This window comes from Myxocyprinus asiaticus, chromosome 49 (assembly GCF_019703515.2).
Source record: "Myxocyprinus asiaticus isolate MX2 ecotype Aquarium Trade chromosome 49, UBuf_Myxa_2, whole genome shotgun sequence".
Lineage (NCBI taxonomy): Eukaryota > Metazoa > Chordata > Actinopteri > Cypriniformes > Catostomidae > Myxocyprinus > Myxocyprinus asiaticus.
In genome coordinates this window covers 3934438-3958236 of record NC_059392.1, presented here as the reverse complement: position 1 = coordinate 3958236, position 23799 = coordinate 3934438, and the positions used below count along the sequence as shown (strand labels likewise).

At 38.5% G+C, this 23799-nt stretch overlaps 1 protein-coding gene across 3 annotated transcripts; it reads left to right on the top strand.

Annotated features, from left to right (window-relative positions):
- Nucleotides 1-707: 707 nt before the first annotated feature.
- Nucleotides 708-22566, top strand: ecm2 (extracellular matrix protein 2, female organ and adipocyte specific). 3 transcript variants are annotated; one of them, XM_051694214.1, is made up of 11 exons: nt 708-845; nt 3664-3922; nt 5558-5746; nt 7544-7944; nt 10005-10317; nt 11001-11116; nt 15685-15820; nt 15989-16146; nt 16461-16600; nt 18659-18985; nt 21126-22566. In XM_051694214.1, exons 2-11 carry the CDS (start codon nt 3673-3675, stop codon nt 21292-21294), a joined length of 2199 nt encoding a protein of 732 aa, XP_051550174.1. In that variant the 5' UTR covers nt 708-845; nt 3664-3672; the 3' UTR covers nt 21295-22566. The 3 variants fall into 3 exon arrangements, with proteins under 3 accessions (XP_051550174.1, XP_051550172.1, XP_051550173.1); XM_051694212.1 differs by having other exon boundaries at nt 7544-7950; nt 21126-22565; XM_051694213.1 differs by lacking the exon at nt 708-845 and adding an exon at nt 1535-1657 and having other exon boundaries at nt 7544-7950; nt 21126-22565.
- Nucleotides 22567-23799: the final 1233 nt, after the last annotated feature.

Sequence of the window (23799 nt, the reverse complement as noted above, 5' to 3'; positions counted from 1 at the left end):
GAAAATATTGTTTTTTTGGTAATCAACATTATGTTACAAATGCTGTCGATTGAGCTTAACTTGTACTGAACCTGAAGTATTCCTTTATATACCAATAATATAAACATCCTTAAAGTTTGGAGTCATACTGGTCATAAAATAATGAAACACAGATTATTTGCAGGAAAAAAACATTTAAAGCTTAGACATCTAATTATATCACACAACTGGTTTTGACAACCAGAGAAACACTTGTTGACCAAACACGACCCTTCTGTATGCAAAACTGGAAGGCGAAACAGCTGAGATCCCACTTTTCGGCTCAAATGTGCCCACCCTCTGAAACAAGAGAAGGGGCTGTCTCATTGGGCCGTAGGGGTCGACCAATGCAGCTTGAAACCAGCAGAGAACAGCCTGAAAACCAGTCTAAAAACCCTGTGATCTGCTTGTTCAAGTCTCAGGGCTTGGAAAAATGCTCAAATGTGTGCATTTACACCTCATTTTCCGAACGTACATTATGCTTTTACACAGAAGCTAATTACAAGCCAGATGCCACATCTTTTGTAGAGTACAGTATTCTTACTAGCCTAGTAATTAGGACATGCAAAATCAACCAGTTCTTTCTTCTGAGAGAAGGCAGTATCTTGTCACAACCCTCATTTTGTTGAAACTTTCAGACACAAAACTGGAGAAGTTTTGCCCGAGCGAGCCCTGACTAAACTCTAGAGCAGCCCCTGTCTGTTTTTGACATTTATCAGCATTCTTGTGGAGCAGACGCACACACACTTCTTGCGCTGCTGGCAAATCCCGTAGCACTTGGAAAAGAGCGGAAATATTTGGCCTCACAAAACCGCCTGAAACCAGTGGTAACGTACAAACGACTCTTTCCTTTCGCACTCACTCTTAGCAATGTCGTAAAACACTTTTGTACAACACTAATTGCTTATTTTTTCCATCTGTGGGGTGCATGTCACATTTTTAAGACTGTAGGGCTTAATAGTTTTCTCTGCATGCAGTTTGATGATATGCAGCACTTCTCCGTCATGACTTATTTGGGGCATCTTCAGGCTTGCATCTGCCGTGACAAACTTCTTCGGAAATATGTCTGCATCATCGTTGAATACAGCTGCAGTCTTTTGCAGGACTGTAAAAATGCTTATTGCTTTACTATACCTGGTTTTCATTACCCCATACAGAGAGGGGGACCTCATATCATGCACGCCCCTCTTGGATGTTTTTATTCATGGTGGAATATTTTTAGCCCTCTCTCTTTCTATAAGCCCTCGGTCTTATAGATTCTTTCCATCTGAGCCTGGTCATCCTAAAGAGGTTGTTAATTAAAACTTGTTTCCACCTCTTTCCCCCCCTTCTACACTTTTCAGGGTTTTCCCCCCTTTCTCACTGCAGCTCTGATTTAATGCTAACCGTATGGCTTTGCCTGAGGATCAGATTGACGTTTGTAGACGCCCTCCACACACATACATATGTTTCGTAGCTATTTCTTCAGTTCTTGTTCACTGTAATTTTGTAATCCGTGTTGTCCTTTTTTCCTGTTCTGGACTGGCTTTTCTTTTGCGAGAATTTCAGACAACTTGAAAAGTATTATATTTGTATAAAAAAAAAATTAGGGATGGATGGCTAGTCGACCGTCGTGACCTAACACCTGACTTGTCGACTGGTGAGGTCAATTAGTTTTAGATTTTACTGATGTTTAACTACTATATTTTAAATTTACTATTAAGTCTTTTACATTTTAGTTTTGATATTTTTTTTATCAGCAGTGCTTTAGTTAGCGTGCTGTGCTTAGCTGTTAGACAGTTTGCTAGTTGTGTTTTTAAATTCATCTCCTCATAAGTACCATCACTACAGCCATGCACATGCATACAGACTTTTTGGATGTTGCGTCGCATCTTGCGCTGTTTTTTGAGCGTCTCACGCCATGAGTGTTGCATTTTTTAAGATGGCATATCAAGTTAAAAATAGTTCCACTTTTAGTTGTGTTTTTAAATTCATCCCCTAAAAAGCACTGCTACTAAAACCAGACAGATACATGCAGACATTTTTGGCTGTTACGTTGCATCTCGCGCTGTTTTTTAAGCGTCTCACGCAATGAGTGTTGCATTTTTTAAGATGGTGTGTCAAGATAAAAATAGTTCCATTTTTAGTTGTGTTTTTAAATTCATCCCCTTAAAAGCACCACTACTACATCCATACACATGCATGCACACGTTTCTGGCTGTTGCGTCACAACTCACGCTGTTTTTTTGAGCGTCTCACGCCACGAATGTTGCATTTTTTAAGATGCCGTTTTAAGTTAAAAATAGGTTCCACTTTTAGTTGTGTTTTTAAATTCATCCCCTAAAAAGCACTGCTACTAAAACCATACAGATACATGCAGACATTTTTGGCTGTTACGTTGCATCTCGTGCTGTTTTTTTAAGCGTCTCATGCAATGAGTGTTGCATTTTTTTCAAGATGGTGTGTCAAGATAAAAATAGTTCAATTTTTAGTTATGTTTTTCAATTCTTCCTCTTAAATGCACCAATACTATATCCATACACATGCATGCACACGTTTCTGGCTGTTGTGTCGCAAGTCGCGCTGTTTTTTTAAGCGTCTCACGCAATGAGTGTTGCATTTTTTAAGATGGCATGTCAAGTTAAAAACAGGTTCCACTTTTAGTTGTGTTTTTAAATTCATCCCCTAAAAAGCACTGCTACTAAAACCATACAGATACATGCAGACATTTTTGGCTGTTACGTTGCATCTCGCGCTGTTTTTTTAAGCATCTCACTCTATGAGTGTTGCATTTTTTAAGATGGCGTTTTAAGTTAAAAATAGTTCCACTTTTAGTTGTTTTTCAATTCACCCCCTTAAAAGCACCAATACTACAGCCATACACATGCATGCAGACGTTTCTGGCTGTTGCGTCGCAAATGCTACTGTTTTTTGAGCATCTTTTCCAACGAGTGTTATGAGCATTATGTTAAGATGCCGTGTCAAGTAAAAAAAAAATCAGTTCCACTTTTAAATTTGCATCTCCAACCCCTGCGTTCAGTTGCATTTCGTTGTGCTCCATTGCGCTGTTTTCAACGGAGGATTGCTAATTATACAGGGTTTCCTTGAGACCTATTAGTCAACTAGATGATCTGGTAAACCGGCCCCCCCCCCCCCCCCAAAGTCAGTTTCGAAAATGTGTAGATTTGCACATACCTACTTCTTATTCATGTACATTACAAACTTTTTGAACAGGAGGCATGTAATCTTAAAACTTTCACATCCCCCAAAAAGTACAAATATTTGGATAAAATCCACATCTTAAATTATGACAAACCATTTACGCTGTTTATAACAGTCCAATTTGTCCGACCTTGGGATTATCAGTGTCAATCGAGACCTGCAGTCGATTCTCAGTCATGCTATGATTGTTAAATTTCAACCTAATACTTAGAGTCTCCTGCAGTCCCCTAAACACCACCCATCACACACCTAAATAACAGTTTTACTGTTGTACAGTAAAGGTGTTACAAATAACTATTCCCTCAGAGCTGTCTGGCTTTTCAATGTCAAGCTGTTTGAGGCCGGATCACCTGCAATGCCATAACTTATCATTATGGAAATATATATGCAGAAAGTATACATTAGCAGAGTTATATGAGGATCCCTCTGTCTTATATCCCACAGGTTTCAGCCATGAGACTAAACCTCATTCTGGTACTGTCAATCTTCGTCTGTCTGACCTTCAGTCTCGCAGAAGATCAGAGACGTCCCTTGACACGAGGTAGAAGGCGAGGTGTCGGACCGAAACGAGCAAGGAAACAGACTTATAATGCCGTCTTGCAGCAGGGAAAAATGCCAGAAGGCAATGGACAGGATGGATCCATTTTCATTGAATCTTACAAGAACACCAAGGAGCCAAAGCCAAACTATGATGTGACTCCAGGTTAGTACATAACTCAAAGGTGCTTGGGTCTTCCCTGTAGGAAAAGATCATGTTGGTCCAAAACAATTCTTAGGATCAACTTATGGATTTAAGTTTAAGATGTGGTCAACAATGTGCATTAAATTAATTGAGAACGAATAGCAAGCAAATGAAAGTAACTAGGTGTCCATGTTTTTAGAAAAGAGGTTATTTTGTAAGGACTGTTCTGGGTTCAATACAAGTTAAACTTACCATAAGTACCATAGTAAGTGCGTTTCGGTGACCACAATAAGTCTCTGAGGGAAGAAATTATTTTCTATCAACAGCATTTGTAATAGTGATCAAATGATGGCAAAAGGAGCTCTTACCACTATTTAATGTACAAAACAAGCCTAGATGGGACTTGTGATAGAAATCAAGTATTTTTCAGCCTATGTAAGGCACGTTTTAATAACCAAAGACGCACACCAAATCTGAACTAACACCAAAACACAGAATGAGACGTTTTTCTCTGCAAGCGCTTTTCATGTGGAGTTGGCGCTCTGACGTGAATCATGAACTCAGCTTCACAATTGCTGTAACAAAGCGGATAGCCAGAGTCTACCGAGTTTAAGAGATTTAATGCCCATTGCAATGAATATGCAGCCTATGTGGGGACTGGTTCTTTCAATTAGTCAAACTCCCACTTAGGCTTTGGGAAACGTTAAATGTTACTTGAATAGGTGATATTTTAGTGCATTGTTGATTATATTGTTAAAGGCTTTGTTTGGGAAAATGTTAATAAAGCATTATATTGCTACATACTGTTTTGTTTTCTTACCTAAGTTGGAAATAAATGTATTTTGACAAGAAAAGAAGTATATATAGTGTCAAATTTCAGCTTTTTTAACATTGGTGATTAATCACGATTAACTACAAAAATTATGCGATTAATCGCGATTAAAAAAATTTAATCGACTGACATCTCTAGGTTATACACTGGCTAGGTGTGACAGTGCTAACCTGCAAACAAAACACAAACATTCGCTTGCACCACAGCAAGAGCACGGGTGGTACCACCAATTTTAAATGGCTAAAAAATAACAAGAGAAACCAGATAGCATCTTTAGCGTTAATGCAAATAGAAACCTTGTAATTCTTACAAATGAGAAGTCAAAGTAGCTCAAAGAAGAGTCTGTGTGTCCCCATTTAAAAAAAAAAAGAAAGAAAAACACTGCTTTCCATTAGACTCGGTTTCTACTGTAAAGGGCCGTTCACCGGACGCATTTTGTGCGACCATCTGCACTGCATTTACATTGGTTTTCTACGTAAACATGCATTGGACAGACATCTTTGTTGCACCGTATCTTGCTGTTTTTTCAGCGTCTTGTGCAGGAATGCCCCGTTCTTTAGACGCCTTGTCAAGTTAAAAGAACTTCAACCTTTAAAAAATGTGTGTTGAGACATCTGTGTTTTGTTATGATCATTGAACGGCGTCTAGCTTTTTTTTAGCACAAGAATGCCTTCTGTTTTAACGGCCCTTAAATGAATATTCCAGGTTTAATACAAGTTAAGCTCAAAATATTGGTATTTCCTAGGTATGCGGCTGGTAAACTTGTCTTGTATCTTAAAGGTTGTGTATTAAACAATTTTTTCCTCTTATTATTATAATTTCAGGGAAGACTGAGCACTGTGTGTTTCGGGGCATCACTATGTTTGATACAATGGTGTGGTCACCAAAGCCATGTGTGACATGCCTGTGCTCCAGTGGTGAGGTGGTCTGTGACCAAATAAAGTGTCCTGTCCTACGGTGCCAACTCAAATTTCAACCATTCGGAGAGTGCTGCCCAATTTGCATTGACCCAGGTTTGGAAAAAGAACAACAAATTTATAACGATGTACACCATTTGCACCTGCAGCAAAATTTCAGAATGACAAAATGAAAATTCTGTTATTATTTACTCAATAAATAATGTGTATGTATTTTTATGGTGATTTTTGTTTAAGCTTGACAGACGTGGTCACTATGAACGATCACTGGGCCTTATTCTTGAAACACGAGCTGATAAAAAGAAGCCGTTCTGACGTAAATTCTCAGATTCATGAAAGTTTTTGTATATTCAGAACGTTAGTTGGTATGAACTAAATTTACACCTGCTCCCGACCATGTGAAAATCGTGCGTAAGACATCTGAACGTGTTGTGTTCTTTCAGACAAACTGCTATTCGACTTTGATAGAAGTGAAATTAAATAAGTAATGAAAAAATTTACTAATAATTAAATGAATGAAATTAACCTTAAAAAATCACATAAATTATTAAAAAAAGAAGAAAGAAGTTTTCTTTTTAATCCACAGCCTATACTTATTTAGAAACGTTTCTTTACTGCTTGAATTAATTTTTTCAAAGTATAATTTTTAACCAACTCTGCTTATCGTTTTTCCAGCAGAAGTGCTTGATTTTTCTCGAAAACATTCATGCCCTCTAACGTGACTGGTTGGACAGTTTTTTTTTATTTAATTTAGTTTCATAATTTAGTATAGGCATTGATAAATCGCATTCAGTTGATAACGTAAGGTCAATGCTAATGCTGTTAAACCTATAAATAAACACATCACAGACAGGTGTGTTCACAATACAACGGGAGAAAAATAGAAAAAGCCTGCACGCTGTCGTATGTCTTACAAATCTGTAATATCTTACAGCATTTTTGGTCAAAGATCTTCTTCATGTATTCTATTAATTTCTCTGAAATTCTTCCAGTTGCAAGTATATCACTGTTACCATCATGATTTACCCGAGACAGGGTCGTTTCTAGGCATTGGCGAACTAGGCGGTCGCCTAGGGCGCCATTAGCTGAGGGGTCTCCAAATTGGAAATACTCGCTAACACTTCATCGTGCCGACCAAAACTACGTCCTTTGTTAGCGTTCTCGCCTAGGGTGCCAAATTGGTCAGAAACGGCACTGACCCGAGAAGTTTCAAATGATGCTGGTGATGTTCTGCGAACTGAACCAGAGAAGGTTAATGGTGGTGGACGTCCTCCTCCCGGTGTGAACTGAACATTTTTTACACTCATTTCAAACAATTTCAAAAAAGACTTCTTGAACTGTTTGACTCACAAGAGCGTCATATGACAGCAAAAACATGCGATGACAGTAAGTCCTCACTTTCTTTAACATGCTGTTGTGCTTGCTAAATCAAAATTTTACGATGTGAATGCATTTCATTCATAAAAATGATTTCATTACTTTTTTGCATAGGTGTTGACAGCATTTACTAGCGAGTCTGGTGCCTTCCTTATATGGTGTTTTCATGGGCATGGATTATGATAATTGTGAATGAACATGCACACGCCCCCTCTTTATGAATGTTTGGAATTCACTAACATACACATGTTTTACTAACAAATCTGGGGAGCACAAAGCGTTTGTGAATCCAGCGAAAAGTTTTCGGGAAGGTCCATTTTACATGCCAATTACTCCGAATTTACTCATATATTTATGAAGGTTTCATGAATGAGGCCCACTGTGTGGACAAGAATACATAAAAATTAACCATTTGTGTTCCAAAGTGAATATAAATTTCATTTTGGGTGAATTAACCCTTTAATTGTGATGTTTATTTCTCTTTGCCTTATAAACATATGACTGCCATTATCTCAGTCCTCGATGTCCCTGAATATTCTGGTGACTCCCCTGTTCCCAACAATCCTATCAAGCTTGATACCGAAATATCTCAAAGACAGACGGATAGGAAAGAAAGACAGAAAAAAGAAGGGGAGGAACGGATTCGCAAAAACGATGCAGAACGCAAGCTGAGAAAGAAGCAGAAGAAAGAGGAAGCTGAGAGAAAGAGGAAGTCAAAAGAGGAGAAGGCTGCCAGAGAAAAAGAGGATGAGCAAAGGAGGCTACAAGAGGAGGAAGAGGAGAAAGTAGCGGCGGAGGAGAGGAGAAGAAGGATGAAGGAACAGCAGAGGGTCGAGGAGGAGAGAGCTCGTCGACTCGAGATGGAGCAGAGGGAGATGCTGAGAGCTCTGGAGGAAGCATCTGAACGTGCACAGGAAGTAGGGGTGGGAATCAGGACATAATGATCTGATAATACTGCGATTCGTTTTGTTTAGTTTATTGATAGTGCTTGCGCAACAAGTGCTGAACACAAAAGTAATCCATACGACTCTCCTGCTCTCTCTACACACACATATACACAGCGCATGCAAGGACAGAGAAAAAGTGAAGTTACGTTAACACAAGGATGGTTAAAATGAAAATTAACGCGTATGGTTTATGTTGCGTTTTGTTTTTTTATTCCAGTATGAAACCCCTTCACTCTCTTACAAACCCCTTGGGTGAGGAAATAGACTCGTGTTAGTAAAAATAGTGTACACTGGTTCCACCGCATTTTCTCATTACACGAAAACCCATCCAGTCTAGACGTATGGCGGATCTGTATGGACATCCTTACAAATTAAACTAATCCAGGTTCACATTGTACAGTTTTGGACAGGATGTACAGGATTTCACTTTCAGGATCAGGATCATAGAAGATTTATTTTCATAGGTCAAAATTGCCAGTCTTTGACAAAAATTGCCTTTGCAATGAATGTTCAATACAAGTTAAGCTCAATCTACACCATTTACGGCATAATGTTGATTACCATAAAAATACATTTCCACTCGTCCCTTGTTTTCTTCAAAAACAAAACAAACAAACAAATAAGCAAAAATCTGGGTTACAGTGAGACAATAACAATGAAAGTGAATGGGGCCAATTTTTGAATTGTTTTAAAGACAGAAATGTAAAGCTTATAATTTTATAAAAGCACTTACATTGATTCTTATGTAAAAATGGTGTATTATTTGAGCTGTAAAGTTGTTCAAATCATCGTTAAGGTTAGGGGTTATATCATCATGGCATCGAAGTTATAAAATTGGAAATAACCTAGAAAAGATTATCATCAAAATCATGTTAACGTGCATATTGTTTACATCTTGTGGCTATACTTTTGAAACCGTAAGTATATTAACATTTGCATATTGACCCCATTCACTTCCATTGTAAGTGCCTCAATGTAACCCAAATTTGTGCTTTTCTTAAAGAAAAGGAGGGACGGGGCCTGGGTAGCTCAGTGAGTAAAGACGCTGACTACCACCCCAGTTCGAATCCAGGGCGTGCTGAGTGACTCCAGCCAGGTCTCCTAAGCAACCAAATTGGCCCGGTTGCTAGGGAGGGTGGAGTCACATGGGGTAACCTCCTCGTGGTCACTATATTGTGGTTCTCGCTCTCAGTGGGGCGCGTGGTGAGTTGTGCGTGGATGCTGCAGAGAATAGCGTGAAGCCTCCACATACGCTAGGTCTCCGCGGTAATGCGCTCAACAAGCCACGTGATAAGATGCACGGATTGATGGTCTCAGACGCGGAGGCAACTGAGATTCGTCCTCCAGCACCCGGATTGAGGCGAGTCACTACGCCACCACGAGGACTTAGAGTGCATTGGGAATTGGGCATTCCAAATCACAAAAAAAAAAAAGAAAATCACAAAAAGAAAAGAAAAAGGAGGGACAAGTCTAAATAACTTTTTGTGGTAATAAACATTATGCTACAAATGCTGTTGATTGAGCTACAATTTTGCCGTCTAAGACAAATTCGGGGATTGTAGAAGATTTCTCTTGTTGTAGGGCAAAGTCGGCAGTTTTTGATCGCTTAGTGAGGCATGTTCACCATCGCCTGATTAATTGCATTTGCGATGAATTTTAGCCTCTGACGAAGTTCTGCCAGTGCAAGATATTTTGTAATAAAAAACTCAGTCAACACGGACAATCGGGACAGCTAGAACCAAAGTCTTGTTTATGCTGTGCATTGTACAGTCTGACAAGCAGCAATCACAAAGGACAGTAAAACTCGTACAGTGAGCACCAAGATTAATATTCTTAGCTCATTCTGAGTTTGCTTTTTAGTCGAATAGAAATAAGTAAGTGTGCGCCATTTCATCATTTCACAAACTTGCTCCAAGAGGTGGTCAATGGCTTTTTTCCCAAAAATATTAAAGTGAAAAATTTTAACAAAAATAACAAATTTGCTTCTTGTTTTTTTAGATTTTATTTATTTTTTCCCCCACCTCCACTAGGAAAGACTCCGTGGAGATGAAGCCACTGAAGAAGAGGAAGTTGTCTTGTTGAGGGGGGACGTTTTCCAAATGCCACCAGCACAGCCAACAGCAGCCCCAGGTCCTCCTCCTCTCCCACCTCTCCAGAAGCCAAGTGAAGCGGGTGAGGAGGAACCTGAACTGGGCGAGGAGGAACCTGAACACACTGAAATGGTTACCACCATGCTACCTCCAGGTTGTTCGATCTCCGACGTCATCATCACCTGTGAGAATGCGAAACTGACGAATATACCTCCACTGTCCATCCCTGAACTCAAATCACTCAGCCTACAGGGTGAGGAATCAGCAGGGATGATACAATATTGTATCATTATCTAGGTCATGATTCGATAATATTGCAATTATTCTTGTTTAGCGTATTGCGATATATTGCAGTCTTTTACTCAGTAGTTTTTCATTCAGCATCATTGGATTTGTGATACAAGTTCTAAACTTTCGGCGTAGAGCCATATAAAGAACATAAATAACGTAGAGCATAGGCAAGTCAGTATAACAATATGACATGAGGGAATAGCGTACCTTGATTCCAGCGTACTTATAATGGCATTTTAGTCAAATAGAAATAATTGAGTGTATGTTGACATAATGCCGCAGTACATTTTTACACACTTGATCTAAGAGATAGTCAATCTCGAAAATATTAATGTAAAACTTTGTAACAAAAAATATTGATTCTTGGCTTTAGAGTATTATACTGTATTGTGAGGTAAAATATCACAATACTTTAAAATAGCTTTTTTCCCCATCTCTAGTGAGGAATAGAGCGTACCTGCATAACCCCAATCACAGACCCTAAGAGACACCGACAGTGCAGTGGAACCTAGACATTACCTGAGAAACATGCAAGAAATCAAGTCTAAATCGAATTGACATGCCAATGGTTTAAAGCCAGCATTTATGTTTACAGAGCTGACTGAGGCTGATTTTGATATCTTGTCACGCATTATGAAATTACAGGCAATGAAATCAAAACCATTCCTGCTGGAGCATTCAATGGCATTCCCAACCTAGAGTGGATAGATTTGGGAAAAAACAAGATCTTGTCATCTGGGATCGATCCACAAGCATTTAAAGTAAGTGAAAAGTACAAGTTTACTCACTACTTAATGAGCACATAAACTCTATATGTTGCCATAATATTTTGGTACATCTCTTTTGCCGAGAAGAGAATCCAAGACGAAGCGAAACAATATTGAGCACTTAATTAGAACTCTATGGTTCTAATAAAGTGCCCGACGTGGACTTCTGCTGTTGTAGCCCATCCGCCTCAAGGTTCGACATGTTGTGCATTCTGAGATGCTATTCTGCTCACTACAATTGTACAGAGTGGTTATCTGAGTTACCGTAGCCTTTCTGTCAGCTCAAACCAGTCTGGCCATTCTCCGTTGACCTCTCTCATCAACAATGCATTTCTGTCCACAGAACTGCCGCTCACTGGATGTTTTTTGTTTTTGGCACCATTCAGAGTAAATTCTAGAGACTGTTGTGTGTTAAAATCCCAGGAGATCAGCAGTTACAGAAATACTCAAACCAGCCCATCTGGCATCAACAATCATGCCACGGATCACTGAGATCAAATTTTTCCCCATTCTGATGGTTGTGAACATTAACAGAAGCTCCTGACCCATATATGCATGATTTTATGCATTGCACTGCTGCCACACGATTGGCTGATTAGATAATCGCATGAAAAACTAGGTGTACTGGTGTTTCTAATAAAGTGCTCAGTGAGTATATCTCTTAGAATTCTCAGCGAATCTTTAAAAACTCGTTTTCAGTTTTCTAACGTCATCGTTTTCCAGAGAATGTGGTAATGGAGAGCATTTTCGAAAGTCTTAATATTCAGTTGACAAAAACAATGTTATAGTGAGGATGAGAGGCTTAGACGTAGCAAAATACATTTTTAAACAAAAACATATTAGCGCGGACGTGGCCTGAAATATCAAACTGCAACGATCCATCAATTTGGCATGGGACTGGATAGCTCGAAAAATGGTACAATTATTTAACACATTCATATTATTTAGTCGCATCGAACATTCAAACGCTGCTTGAATATAGGAGTGTAACGATTCACTTGTTTTCTCAATGCATCGATTACTAATCCTGCTGATCTGTATGCAGTGATCTTGAAATAAAATATTTGAATCGAGAATATGGTCAATAATTGATTTAAAATGCTAAAGATCGAATTTATCGCGATTCGACAAAACAGTGTACAGTATTTGAAAACATAAAAATTTAATTAGTTACATGTGTGATTTAATGGAGACATGTACGGCATCGTTCTCTAGCACGTCTCTTTTACTTGCCTAAGACACATTAGGGGGAGTATTTAAAAAAGGGACTAAAAATGGTTCAAGGAACGAAAACTGAAAACGAATGAAATTTTTAGCCGAACGTAATTGAAAACCAGAACAAAGTGATTTTAAATTGTTCCGGAGTGAAAACATTATTTTTAAATGCTGATAACCGGTTATTACTGGTTAATTTTGTTTCAATAATTTTTTTCATGAAACTAAAGGCCAAAGGGTTTATCACAGTAAATGTTTGTAACTACACCACTTCCTGAAAAAATGAAACATGTGCTTTGATCCTGAAGGAAACTGCTGCATCACACATTTCTTAATCGCCCGTTGTGGATGTCACATTCTATGAATGAAGACCTTTTTAACAACTATAATTACTACATATACATGTACAGCTAATCCAGATACAATGAAATCATTATTAGAGGTAATAAGTGCATTTCTCAGTTGTTTCCAAGTCTTCACTGGATTATTGTTAGATATGATGCATTAAAACAGATTTGATGCTGCCAGGTTTTGACTGAGTAGATCTGTAAATAAAATTAAACTTTACTGTTAATTAACTGTATGCTGTTATCATTTCTATGCTGATAAATCCACCACACAGGAAAATAATTTATTGCTAAATGTTGCTTATTTTGGTGAGGCAAGTGGCTTATTTTGGGCTTGTTTTTCGAGACCAGGTTGCTTATTTCTATTGTGAGATCTGACAACACTGCAACTGGTATTTCACCCACCCCTTAGCACAGAGTACTGTCATTTTAAAAAGAACGTTATTAACCGTTCTTTTATTTTGTTCTAACCGGTAACCTTTTGGAAAGGAGACTGCAGAACTTCTGAAAATACAAAAAAAAAATACTCTTTTTGCTCAGAACGAACCGAAATGAAAAACATTTCAGTTTTAGTCCCTGTTCTTCTTAACTTGCAAAAAAAAAAAAATAAATAAATAATAATTATTTTAAATCAAATCAAAAATGTAAAAATCGGGGGCCTAGGTAGCTCAGCGAGCATTGACACTGACTACCCCCCCTAGAATCACGAGTTCGAATCCAGGGTGTGCTGAGTGACTCCAGCCAGATCTCCTAATCAGCCAAATTGTCTCGGTTGCTAAGGAGGGTAGAGTCACATGGGGTAACCTCCTCGTGGTCGCGATTAGTGGTTCTCGCTCTCAATGGGGCGTGTGGTAAGTCGTGCGTGGATCGTGGAGAGTAGCATGAGCCTCCACATGCTGTGAGTCTCCACAGTGTCATGCACAACGAGTCACGTGATAAGATGCGTGGATTGACCGTCTCAGAAGCGGAGGCAACTGAGACTTGTCCTCTGCCACCCGGATTGAGGTGAGTAACCGCGCCACCATGAGGACCTACTAAGTAGTGGGAATTGGGCATTCCAAAACTGGGAGAAAAGGGGATAAAAAAAACCAACAACCTATAAATCATGAATCGAATCAATTCGCTTTCAACCCAAAGATTCACAACACTACTGAATGTTAATCATTTGGTCTTGAATCTTAAAACTTTAGGTATTTCTCTGCAAAGAAAAAGGTCAATCTTGCATAATATGTTTAGAATTTTAAATAGGCTGCTGATATAATGACAGACAGTTTAAATAATCTGACTGTCATCATGAGAACGCCCCCATTCTGGGCGTGAAACTGTAAAGTTTTTGTACATTACAGCATGTCTTGTTAGATCTCTTATTAGGATCAAACAACATTTTAGCAAATGAGAGAATGTCCCTTTCCATGGCGGCCTTTAGTTCCACTGTTCAGAAATTCCCAATTACGTCCATGTAAAATTTTGTTGATTTAGACAAGCAAAACAATACCATCTGCAAATCTGACAGTGCTGAACTACCATTTTTTCTTCAATGATTTGCCCTTTACCTAACACCATATCACACTTGCAGAAGTTTAATGAATTCTACTTTAATTTAAACACTATGCCCACTTGTACCTGATACTGGTTACCATGTTTTTCTGCACAGCCTTTGAAACCAAAACAAAATTCCATGGCATATGGTCAAGAGAAACAACAGAGGGTACGCCATGCAAGACTTTCCTATAGTCACCCGGCTGTAAACGGCAGAAATATGCTCATCATCTGAAAGTAATAGTGAGGTTTTTAAAAAATGTTTTTGTCATGACATAAAAGTGCCATATATGCACCGATCAGCCACAACATTAAAACCACCTGCCTAATATTGTGTAGGTCCCCCTCGTGCCGGCAAAACAGCGCCAACCTGCATCTCAGCATAACATTCAGATATGATGCTATTCTTCTCACCACAGTTGTACAGAGTGGTTATCTGAGTTACCGTAGACTTTGTCAGTTCAAACCAGTCTGGCCATTCTCTGTTGACCTCTCTCATCAACAAGGTGTTTCCATCCGCAGAACTGCTGCTCACTGGATGTTTTTTGTTTTTTGGCACCATTCGGAGTAAATTCTAGAGACTGTTGTGCGTGAAAATCCCAGGAGATCAGCAGTTACAGAAATACTCAAACCAGCCCATCTGGCACCAACAATCATCCAAGCGATAATCTAATCAGCCAATCGTGTGGCAGCAGTGCAGTGCATACAATCATGCAGATATGGGTCAGGAGCTTCAGTTAATGTTCACATCAACCATCAGAATGGGGAAAAATTGATCTCAGTGATTTGGACCGTGGCTTGATTGTAGTGCCAGATGTTCTGGTTTGAGTATTTCTGTAACTGCTGATCTCCTGGGATTTTCACACACAACAGTCTCTAGAATTTACTCCGAATGGTGCCAAAAACAAAAACCATCCAGTGAGTGGCAGTTCTGTGGACGGAAATATAATCTCTTAATGCTATTCTGAGATGCAGGTTGGCACTGTTTTGTGTAAACAGGGGGACCTACACAATATTAGGCAGGTGGTTTTAATGTTGTGGCTGATTGTTGTATATATCTAGTCCTAGAAAAAAAAAAAAAAACAGCTCAAACTAGCCTAGCTGGTTGGCTGGTCTTAGCTTGTCAATTGGCTGGTCTTAGCTGGTCAATTGGCTGGTTTGGGGAACTTTTAGCTGGCCGGGCTGAAAGACCATCTTAAATCAGTTATATCCAGCCAGCTGTTGTTTTCAGCAGGGACAGTCTCTACGTCATTTCATCAGCAAGCTTGGAGTGATAATTGCAAAAAGATACGCCATCAGGAAACCAGTGCTTGTTGACAAATTATAGAGTTGGCTTAGGCGATGCAAACCATCAAGATACATTTACTTAACGTGTTGCAAACTAATATGTACTGAAAGCACTGGCAGAAATCCTTTCAAAGCAGAATACTGAATACTAATGACTTGTGGTTTTTTATGAAGGGCCTTAAATTCCTGTCTCGCTTGTACTTGGATGGAAACCTTCTGGAACAAATTCCCTCTGAGCTCCCATCAACACTCCAGGAGCTAAAGATAAATGAGAACAATCTAAAGGAAATTGAGGAAAACAGCTTTGAAGGTAAAAACAAATTGTGCAAAATTGAATATTTAAATGTGCTAAGCATAACTGAAACATCTGTGACAATGCTGACATTTAATTTAATAACATTAGCACAAAATATTCCTTCACAAATGTTTCACTATGATAAACTAATCTTTTTGTGAATGGTTTCATAATTCATGGCAGGTCTTAGCAGTCTGGTTACCTTAGAAATGGAGGGAAACTTGCTCAGTGAAGGTAATGTGAATCCACAGGCCTTTAAACCTCTGAAAGAGCTGACTTATCTTCGACTGAGCAGAAACTATTTCCGTACCATTCCTCAGGGCCTACCTGCATCTTTACAGGTGAGTTTTGAAATGGGAATCTACTTTTAGGCTTAGCAAACGTCAAGAAATAGATGAAATCATGACATCCTCAAACCATCTTGCTCTGAAGTGGAATTTAATTGCATATGTTTATACTCAATAAACTAGCATTGGTTGTACCTGTGGAAACCAGTGGCACTAAAACAGCAATTACGGTTAACCAACACCATGACTTCACCACAGTAGTTTGAAGCGCCACAAATGTTACTGGTTCGCCAAGCAACAAGTGTTTCTTGTTTATTTATTCCACAAAACAATCTGTTCAATTACTTTGTAATCTCTTTGACATATAGGAGTTGTACCTCGAAAATAATCGAATTGAAGAAATCTCTGAAACGGCATTTAACGACACAACAAACATCAACGTTGTTGTGCTACAACATAACAAACTAGATGAGTCAAGGATTGCGCCATTAGCCTGGATCAATCAAAGGTGTGTAACAATGAAGCCAATGCAAAGAAAGCAAAAAATAGAAAATTAGAGGGAACAATTTACTAAACAGTTATGCTACAGTTGCAAGAAAAATTATTAGCTGGTTTTCTGCATTAATTGGTCATAAAACGTGATCTCATCTTTATCAAAGTCACAAGTGTAGACAAACACAATGTGCTTAAGATAACAACACACAAACAATTATAATATTTAATGTCTTTATTGAACACATCCCATTAGACATTCACAGTGCTGTGGAAAAAGTAACCTCAGCCAAGAGTTTCTGGTAGCTGTGGATTAGACCTGCACAACATTCAGAAGAAATTTTGGAGCATTCTTCCTTACAGAACTGCTTCAGCTCAGTCATATTCTTAGGATGTCTGGTGTGAACGGCTCTCTTGAGGTCATTCCACAGCATCTCTATTGGATTAAGGTCTGGGCTCTGACTGGGAAATCTCCAAAAGGTGGATTTTCTTTTTTTGAAGCCATTCTGTAGTGGATTTACTTTGATGTTTAGGGTCATTGTCCTGCTGCATCACCCAACTTCTACTGAGCTTCAGCTGGCGGACAGCCACCCTGACATTATCCTGAAGGATATCTTGATAAACTTGGGAATTTCTTATTCCCTCGATGATGGCAAGCGGTCCAGACCCCGAAGCAGCAAAGCAGCCCCGAATCATGATGCTTCCTCCACCGTACTTCACCATTGGGATGTTTTCATGTTGGTATTTTCATGCCATATGTAGTGTTGCATGTTCTTCCCAAACAATTCAATTTTAGTTTCATCAGTCCACAAAACATTTTCCCAGTAGCGTTTTGGAGTGTCAAGGTGGTCTTTGGCAATCTTCAAGCATGCAGCAATGTTTATGTTGGAAAGCAGCAGCTTCCATCGTGGTGTCCTGCCTTGCCTGTTTAATGTTTTCCATTTAGTAGACTCACGAACAGAGATGTTAACCATTTCCAATGATTATTTAAAGTCCTTTGCTGTCACCTAGGGTTCTTTTTTTTACCTCACTGAGCATTCTGCAGTGTTCATCTTGGCTGTACGGCCACTTCTAGGGAGAGCAGCTATAGTACGAAATCATCTCCATTTATAGACAGTTTGTCTAACTGTGGACAGATGAATATCTAAGCTATTCAAGATAACTTTGTAACTCTTTCCAGCTTTATGCACAGCAACCATTCTTAATCGTAGGTCTTCTGAGATCTCTTTTTTGCATGGCATGGACCACGGCAGCAGATGCTTCTTGTGAATAGCAAACTGTTTGAGTACTTTTTATAAGTCAAAGTAGCTCTAACCCACACCTCCAATCTTGTTTCATTAATTTGCCAACAACTGACTCAACTCAGCTTTTGTTGACGTCATTAGCCTAGGGGTTCACATATGTATTCAATATGTACAAGAACAATACAATAATTTGTGTGTTATTAGTTAAAACAGATTGTGTTTGTTCATTATTGTAACTTAGATGAAGATCAAATCAGGATTTTAAGACAAATTTATCCATAAATGCAAGTATTCCAAAGGGTTCACATACTTTTTCTTGCCTCTGTACTTTCGTGCGTGGTATTTCAGGGCAAAATCCTGAATTCTTTTGCCAACCTCTCGCAATCAAGGTTAACCAGGTGCTGGTACAGCACCGCGCCATTTATATTTGAATTAAATCTATCATTCTTTTCGGAGCAAACACGCCTCCTTTTTGTGAATTAGGCTTAATATAGTATAGCTCCATGTAAATTAAAATTGCAGTTTTACGGCATCAAAAAGAAGGCGATAAATGCAATTTTATTAAAACATAATTTTTGACAGCAGTTATTCATAAAATTATGATTTTTTGGCCATGTTTGCGCTGTTACCTATTTGCATAAATCTTAAGCAAATCGGTTGCAAATTAACAATGCTATCATCAGCCGCAAATCATTCTTAGTGAATTTTCCCCTGGAAGTTTTTGCTTCCTTTCAATGGAAGATTATTGGAAAAACTATTTCAGAATTTTGCTTTTGAGTCTATGTTTTCAAACAAATTAACATTTTCACTTCTCTCAATATTTCTAAAAGGAACCTCGAATCTATAGATCTCTCACACAACAACTTCTATCTGGTTCCATCCTTCCTTCCTAAGTCATTGGTTCACCTGGTGTTGGCCGGGAATCAGATTGAACGCATCCCAGGATATGTGTTTGCACACATGGAGCCTGGCCTTGAGTACCTCTACCTCTCTTACAACAAACTGGACGGTGAAGGCATTGAGCCAGAGTCCTTCTTTGGCACCTTCAGCACTATGACTGAACTCTGTCTGGACCATAACGAGCTCACAGCTGTTCCCATAGGAGTTAACGAGATGACAGCATTACACTTCCTCCGACTTAACAGCAACAAAATAAGGTACATTTCTAGCCTCATGCAAATTACGGTAGTTGGTCCAATGTGTCATAATTTCTTGTGACATAATGGTTTGTAACAGTGACGCTGTTTATTCCTGTAATTAATACCCATTTTGGGCAATCCCAAAGAGTCCCAAACATTTTGTAATTGGATCACTCAAACTACATTCGGAAGTACTCAAAAATGGATGTGACTACAGTAAATGCTAATCCGTCCTCATGCATCCAGATCCAAAAAACGTACCATCCAATTTGGTAAAATTAGAAAATACCATACACAAAAATGGAAATTGTCCATATATGTGGTTGCAAGTGGCACAAAAATTTTAGGGGGGCAATGCCCACCCAACCCCCCCTTAGATCGGCCATGATTTCACTCAAACGTCAGCTTGGTGTCGATGAGATTAAAATATAGAAGTATAACACCTTTTGCTTTACCATGCAGTGACAGTGCAGCGTTTTTGTTTTTTTTTTGCAAAAAAAAAAAAAAAAGGTTTAGTGCATCGAAAAGGAAGGAAAGTGTCAGAGTGTCAGCATAATATTTTTTCATTTAACTTTAGTACTAGTTTGGAAACAAAAATGTAGTGTCATATAACAGAATTTACATCACATTTGTCCTAACAACAAACAGCATAACAGAGAGGTACACTTGCACTGATGAGGAGACTTGAGTTCTCCTCAATTTCATTAAAGACAAGGACATTAGCTTTATTCTTGATGGATGTTTTTTCCAGAATTTTTAATGACTGCGCATTTGCCCTCCAGAAAAGATTACGGTGTCTTTTACCAAAATGCCCAGTAAAATTAACCCCAGGTTATCTCCATTTCATTTCGACGTCATCTTCTGATGTTTCTTACTATTACAGTTATCAATGTTGTAGTATTATCGGTCTTGAGTCCGAGTCCAAGACCATATTTTCATGTTCTTGGTTTTGTCATTGACTCGTGAGTAATTTGACTCGTCTCGTCTTGAACCCGAACAAGTGTGGACTCGGACTTAACCCAGAGTCCAGTCGAGTCCTTTTTCAAAACATATACAGTGAAAGCTTCGACTTATCTGACAAACATTTTTGACTGACAATATCAGAGATCATGACGTATGTCATGCATTTCAGTCTGCTGTGAAGAATCAGAACTAGTGAAGCCCAGTTCAGAATTAAATTATTCTGTTAAGTCGGTTCTTTTCTACAAATTGGTCAAACAGGTTAGCAAAAAGGTTTGGATCGATTGGCTATTCTGTCAGATTAGTTCGGACTGCTATCTCACTGAATAATTTGCAGCAGCTTCTCACTCATTAAAACAGCATCGGGATATTTTAGAAAATGTAAAACCAACCAATCATTCGATAAAGTGGATATTTGCCTACAGTCTAAAAAAAAAAAAAAAAAGAGGTAACTTTGAGAAACTTCCATTGGTGCTGTGTCTTGTTAATAAGGGGCTGTTCACACCAAATGCATTGTTGCACCCATCCATGCTGTTTTTCAGTTGTTTTTCTCTAGAGTCAATAGTTCTTTAAACTTTACATTTAATACATTCATAAAAAACTCTTGTCTTAGACTCAGCCTTTACTGGTCTCGGTCTCGACTCGGACCTCTCCAGTCTTGGTCGTGACTCAGACTCTACCCTCTTCTGGTCTCGGACTGGACTTGGATGAGCTGGTCTCAACTACAACACCGGCAATTAGGTGAAATTAAAATGACTGTAAGATGGCCAATTTCAATAAATCGTCTCAATATTCTCTCCATTTTACACAAATGTGGGGACAGCTGGGACGCGAAAGGTACACAATTTGCGATATACACACCATTTTGTATGGAAACGGATCAAGGGCATATTTATTATGCGCTTAACCAAAACTTATGTGATGGTGTGTTGTTTTAAAGAATGACGTCATCAAGCACACCGTTTTATCGGTAAAAGTCATTTGAATGGAAATGAACAGGAGATGCATTTCCAGTGCAAAACAGTACAGTATTTAGTAAGTGATGTACTGATGTACTCACAAACTCGATGATCAGATCACCCAAGAAGAATGTTTATAACAGGTGTAAACGGGGCCAAAATGAAACATTATCCTCAGATATATGAAATGCCATGGAGAACTTTGACGATCATCAATGTGTTTATTTTTTGTCCAACAGGCATATAAACGAAGATGCCATCTGTGACCCCTTGAATGACAACGACTCCCATCTAGTCGCCCTTCGCCTTGAGAACAATTTCATTGATTCACGGAAAATACCACCCACGGCTTTCTCCTGTGTCCGTTCCTACTCTAGTGTCGTTTTAAAACCCCAGAGGATTAAGTAACCATCCTTCATATTTCACAAAACATTAGTGAAATAAGTTACAATATTGTTTAATGCCAAACAACTGCTACGAGAGACACAATTTCAGTGTAAAATCTCTGTTTAGCATGTTTGTTATTCCGGCATGTTTTATTGGCTTTTATAAGCTTCAATGTATAAGTCAGATAAGACTGGGCATGACCACTGCCTGGAGGATTGTGAAAGCATGCAGTTGTTGTTAGAACCTGTCTAGACGTGTCTTTGTAGGTGTCTTAAGGGGATGCATGGATCAACAGTACATTAATTCAAGAAAAAATCTATGTTGAGGTGTATCTATTTCCTTTGTAACAGTATTACGTTTGAGATGTCTACGATAGTGAAGTTACTAAGAAAAATGATGCATGTTTTCCAGCTTTTATGAACTATGTTTATAAATGCAAGCAGCCAAAATTCACCAGTTTACATAATGCATATTTCAACTAAGACAGGGCCATGGACATGTTACTACTGAGAAAATAATTGATATTTACACAGTTCAAAAATGTATTTTTTTTTATTATTATTATTATTAAAATGTTGTTTGAGTGCATGTCAGTCAACCATTTTTACAATTTGTCTAGTTTAGCATTTGGTGAAAAATCAATGTAGCATATCTGAAAATGAAAATTCTGTTTTTTGTTTTTTGTTTTATTCCCTTTTCTCCCAATTTGGAATGCCCAATTCCCACTACTTAGTAGGTCCTCATGGTGGCGCGGTTACTCACCTCAATCCGGGTGGTGGAGGATAAGTCTCGGTTGCCTCCGCTTCTGAGACCGTCAATCCGCGCATCTTATCACGTGACTCGTTGTGCATGACACCGCGGAGACTCACAGCATGTGGAGGCTCATGATACTCTCCGCGATCCACGCACAACTTACCATGCGCCCCATTGAGAGCGAGAACCACTAATCGTGACCACGAGGAGGTTACCCCATGTGACCCTACCCTCCCTAGCAACCGGGCCAGTTTGGTTGCTTAGGGGACCTGGCTGCAGTCACTCAGTGGTAGTCAGCGTCAATACTCACTGAGCTACCCAGACCCCTAAAATTCAGTTTTTAAATTTAAAACCCATTACGCAAAAGTCAGCCTCAGTTACCATTCACTTTCATGCACACTGTTTTCTGCCTAAAATATCCTTTTGTGTTCCACCGTAGATCGAAAGTGATATGGGTTTGAACCAAACACTGTTCTACTATTCTCACTATTCTCTATTGTAGTCCATTCAAATGTGTGGGTTTAATTGAGCAATTACATATTCGAATATCCTAATACGTCTACTCCTTTAATTGTATTTCTTTCTAAAACATCTCAGGATAACACATCTGCTAGGACTATCTATAAACTTTCAACAGAAGTGCTGCACTAATGGAGTCACAGCAGACTGAAGCACATTAATGACCGCTGTAAATGATCTGACTATGACATCATAGTCTTTTGCTTCTACTAAGATTCTTTTTTGAGTTCGTACTCCATAATGCCCAGAGAGATTACTGAAAAATACCTCTTGAGTTTGAATTGAGGTTTCACTGATTTCAGACTATGACTGGGACAAGCTTTCGGAAAAGGAAAAAGAAAAATGCAATGATTTAGAAAAACCATGACTTATAAATCAAATACTAGTGACATGGCTTTCATTTTTTATTTGGGAAAAATCAACATCTAAAACCCAGTCTAAGCAATGTCAGTACAGTTAAATCTTCCTCTGCGGAACAATTTAACATCGTAAGACAAACAAATCTGTGGAACAATTAGCAACTTATCTCAAGGCTGCTCGGTGTTTGCACAAGCTCGACACTTATTCCATCAGCAACTAAACATTTCCAGCACAATCCCACACATCATAACATTACAACATTTATCATGATGTTTATACAGTGCACGACAAAAAATATTTTCTCAGGCTAAGTCTACACGTTTTCAGGTTTTTTGTTTCTAAATGTCATCGTATTCCAAAGTATGCGGTACTAGAGGGCATTTTCGAATGTTTTAGTTTTTGGTGGACGAAAATGCTCTTCCAGTGTGAATGAGAGGCACAAACGTAGCAAAATCGATACGTTTTCAACCAGAAATGTAGGTTAAAAATGCCAAAACATTCTTAAAACAGGTTTCATTTTTTTTATTATTTGATTTATATAGAGATAAACCAATATGAAAAGTTTTGGCCGATACGATAACATTTTAACTAAAAATCGTTGGCCAATACTGATATTTTTCCGCTTAACTTATTTTGTCATCAGATCACTGTTTTGCTCAAGAATGTAAAAAGTGATAAATACTTTTTATTGTTCTAAAAAAAAAAAAAAAAAAAAATCTATAATAAAAAATAAAAAGATATAAAAAATATTGAAAAATAACTAAACATCAAAGCATGATGATTGATATGAAAAAAGATCATTTTGTACTTCTAAAAAACAATTTCACTTGTGTTTTTGTAGTTCAAAACAACAGAACTCACATTTTACATGTTTTTACTGTATATAATAGAACA

Bases quoted from the DNA above. Each gene is read 5' to 3' on its own strand.
- ecm2 (XM_051694212.1), top strand. From the start codon at position 3,673: ATGAGACTAAACCTCATTCTGGTACTGTCAATCTTCGTCTGTCTGACC. The intron at 10,318-11,000 runs GTGAGGAATCAG...ATGAAATTACAG, and splicing joins CAAATCACTCAGCCTACAGG to GCAATGAAATCAAAACCATT. The intron at 16,601-18,658 runs GTGTGTAACAAT...TATTTCTAAAAG, and splicing joins TTAGCCTGGATCAATCAAAG to GAACCTCGAATCTATAGATC.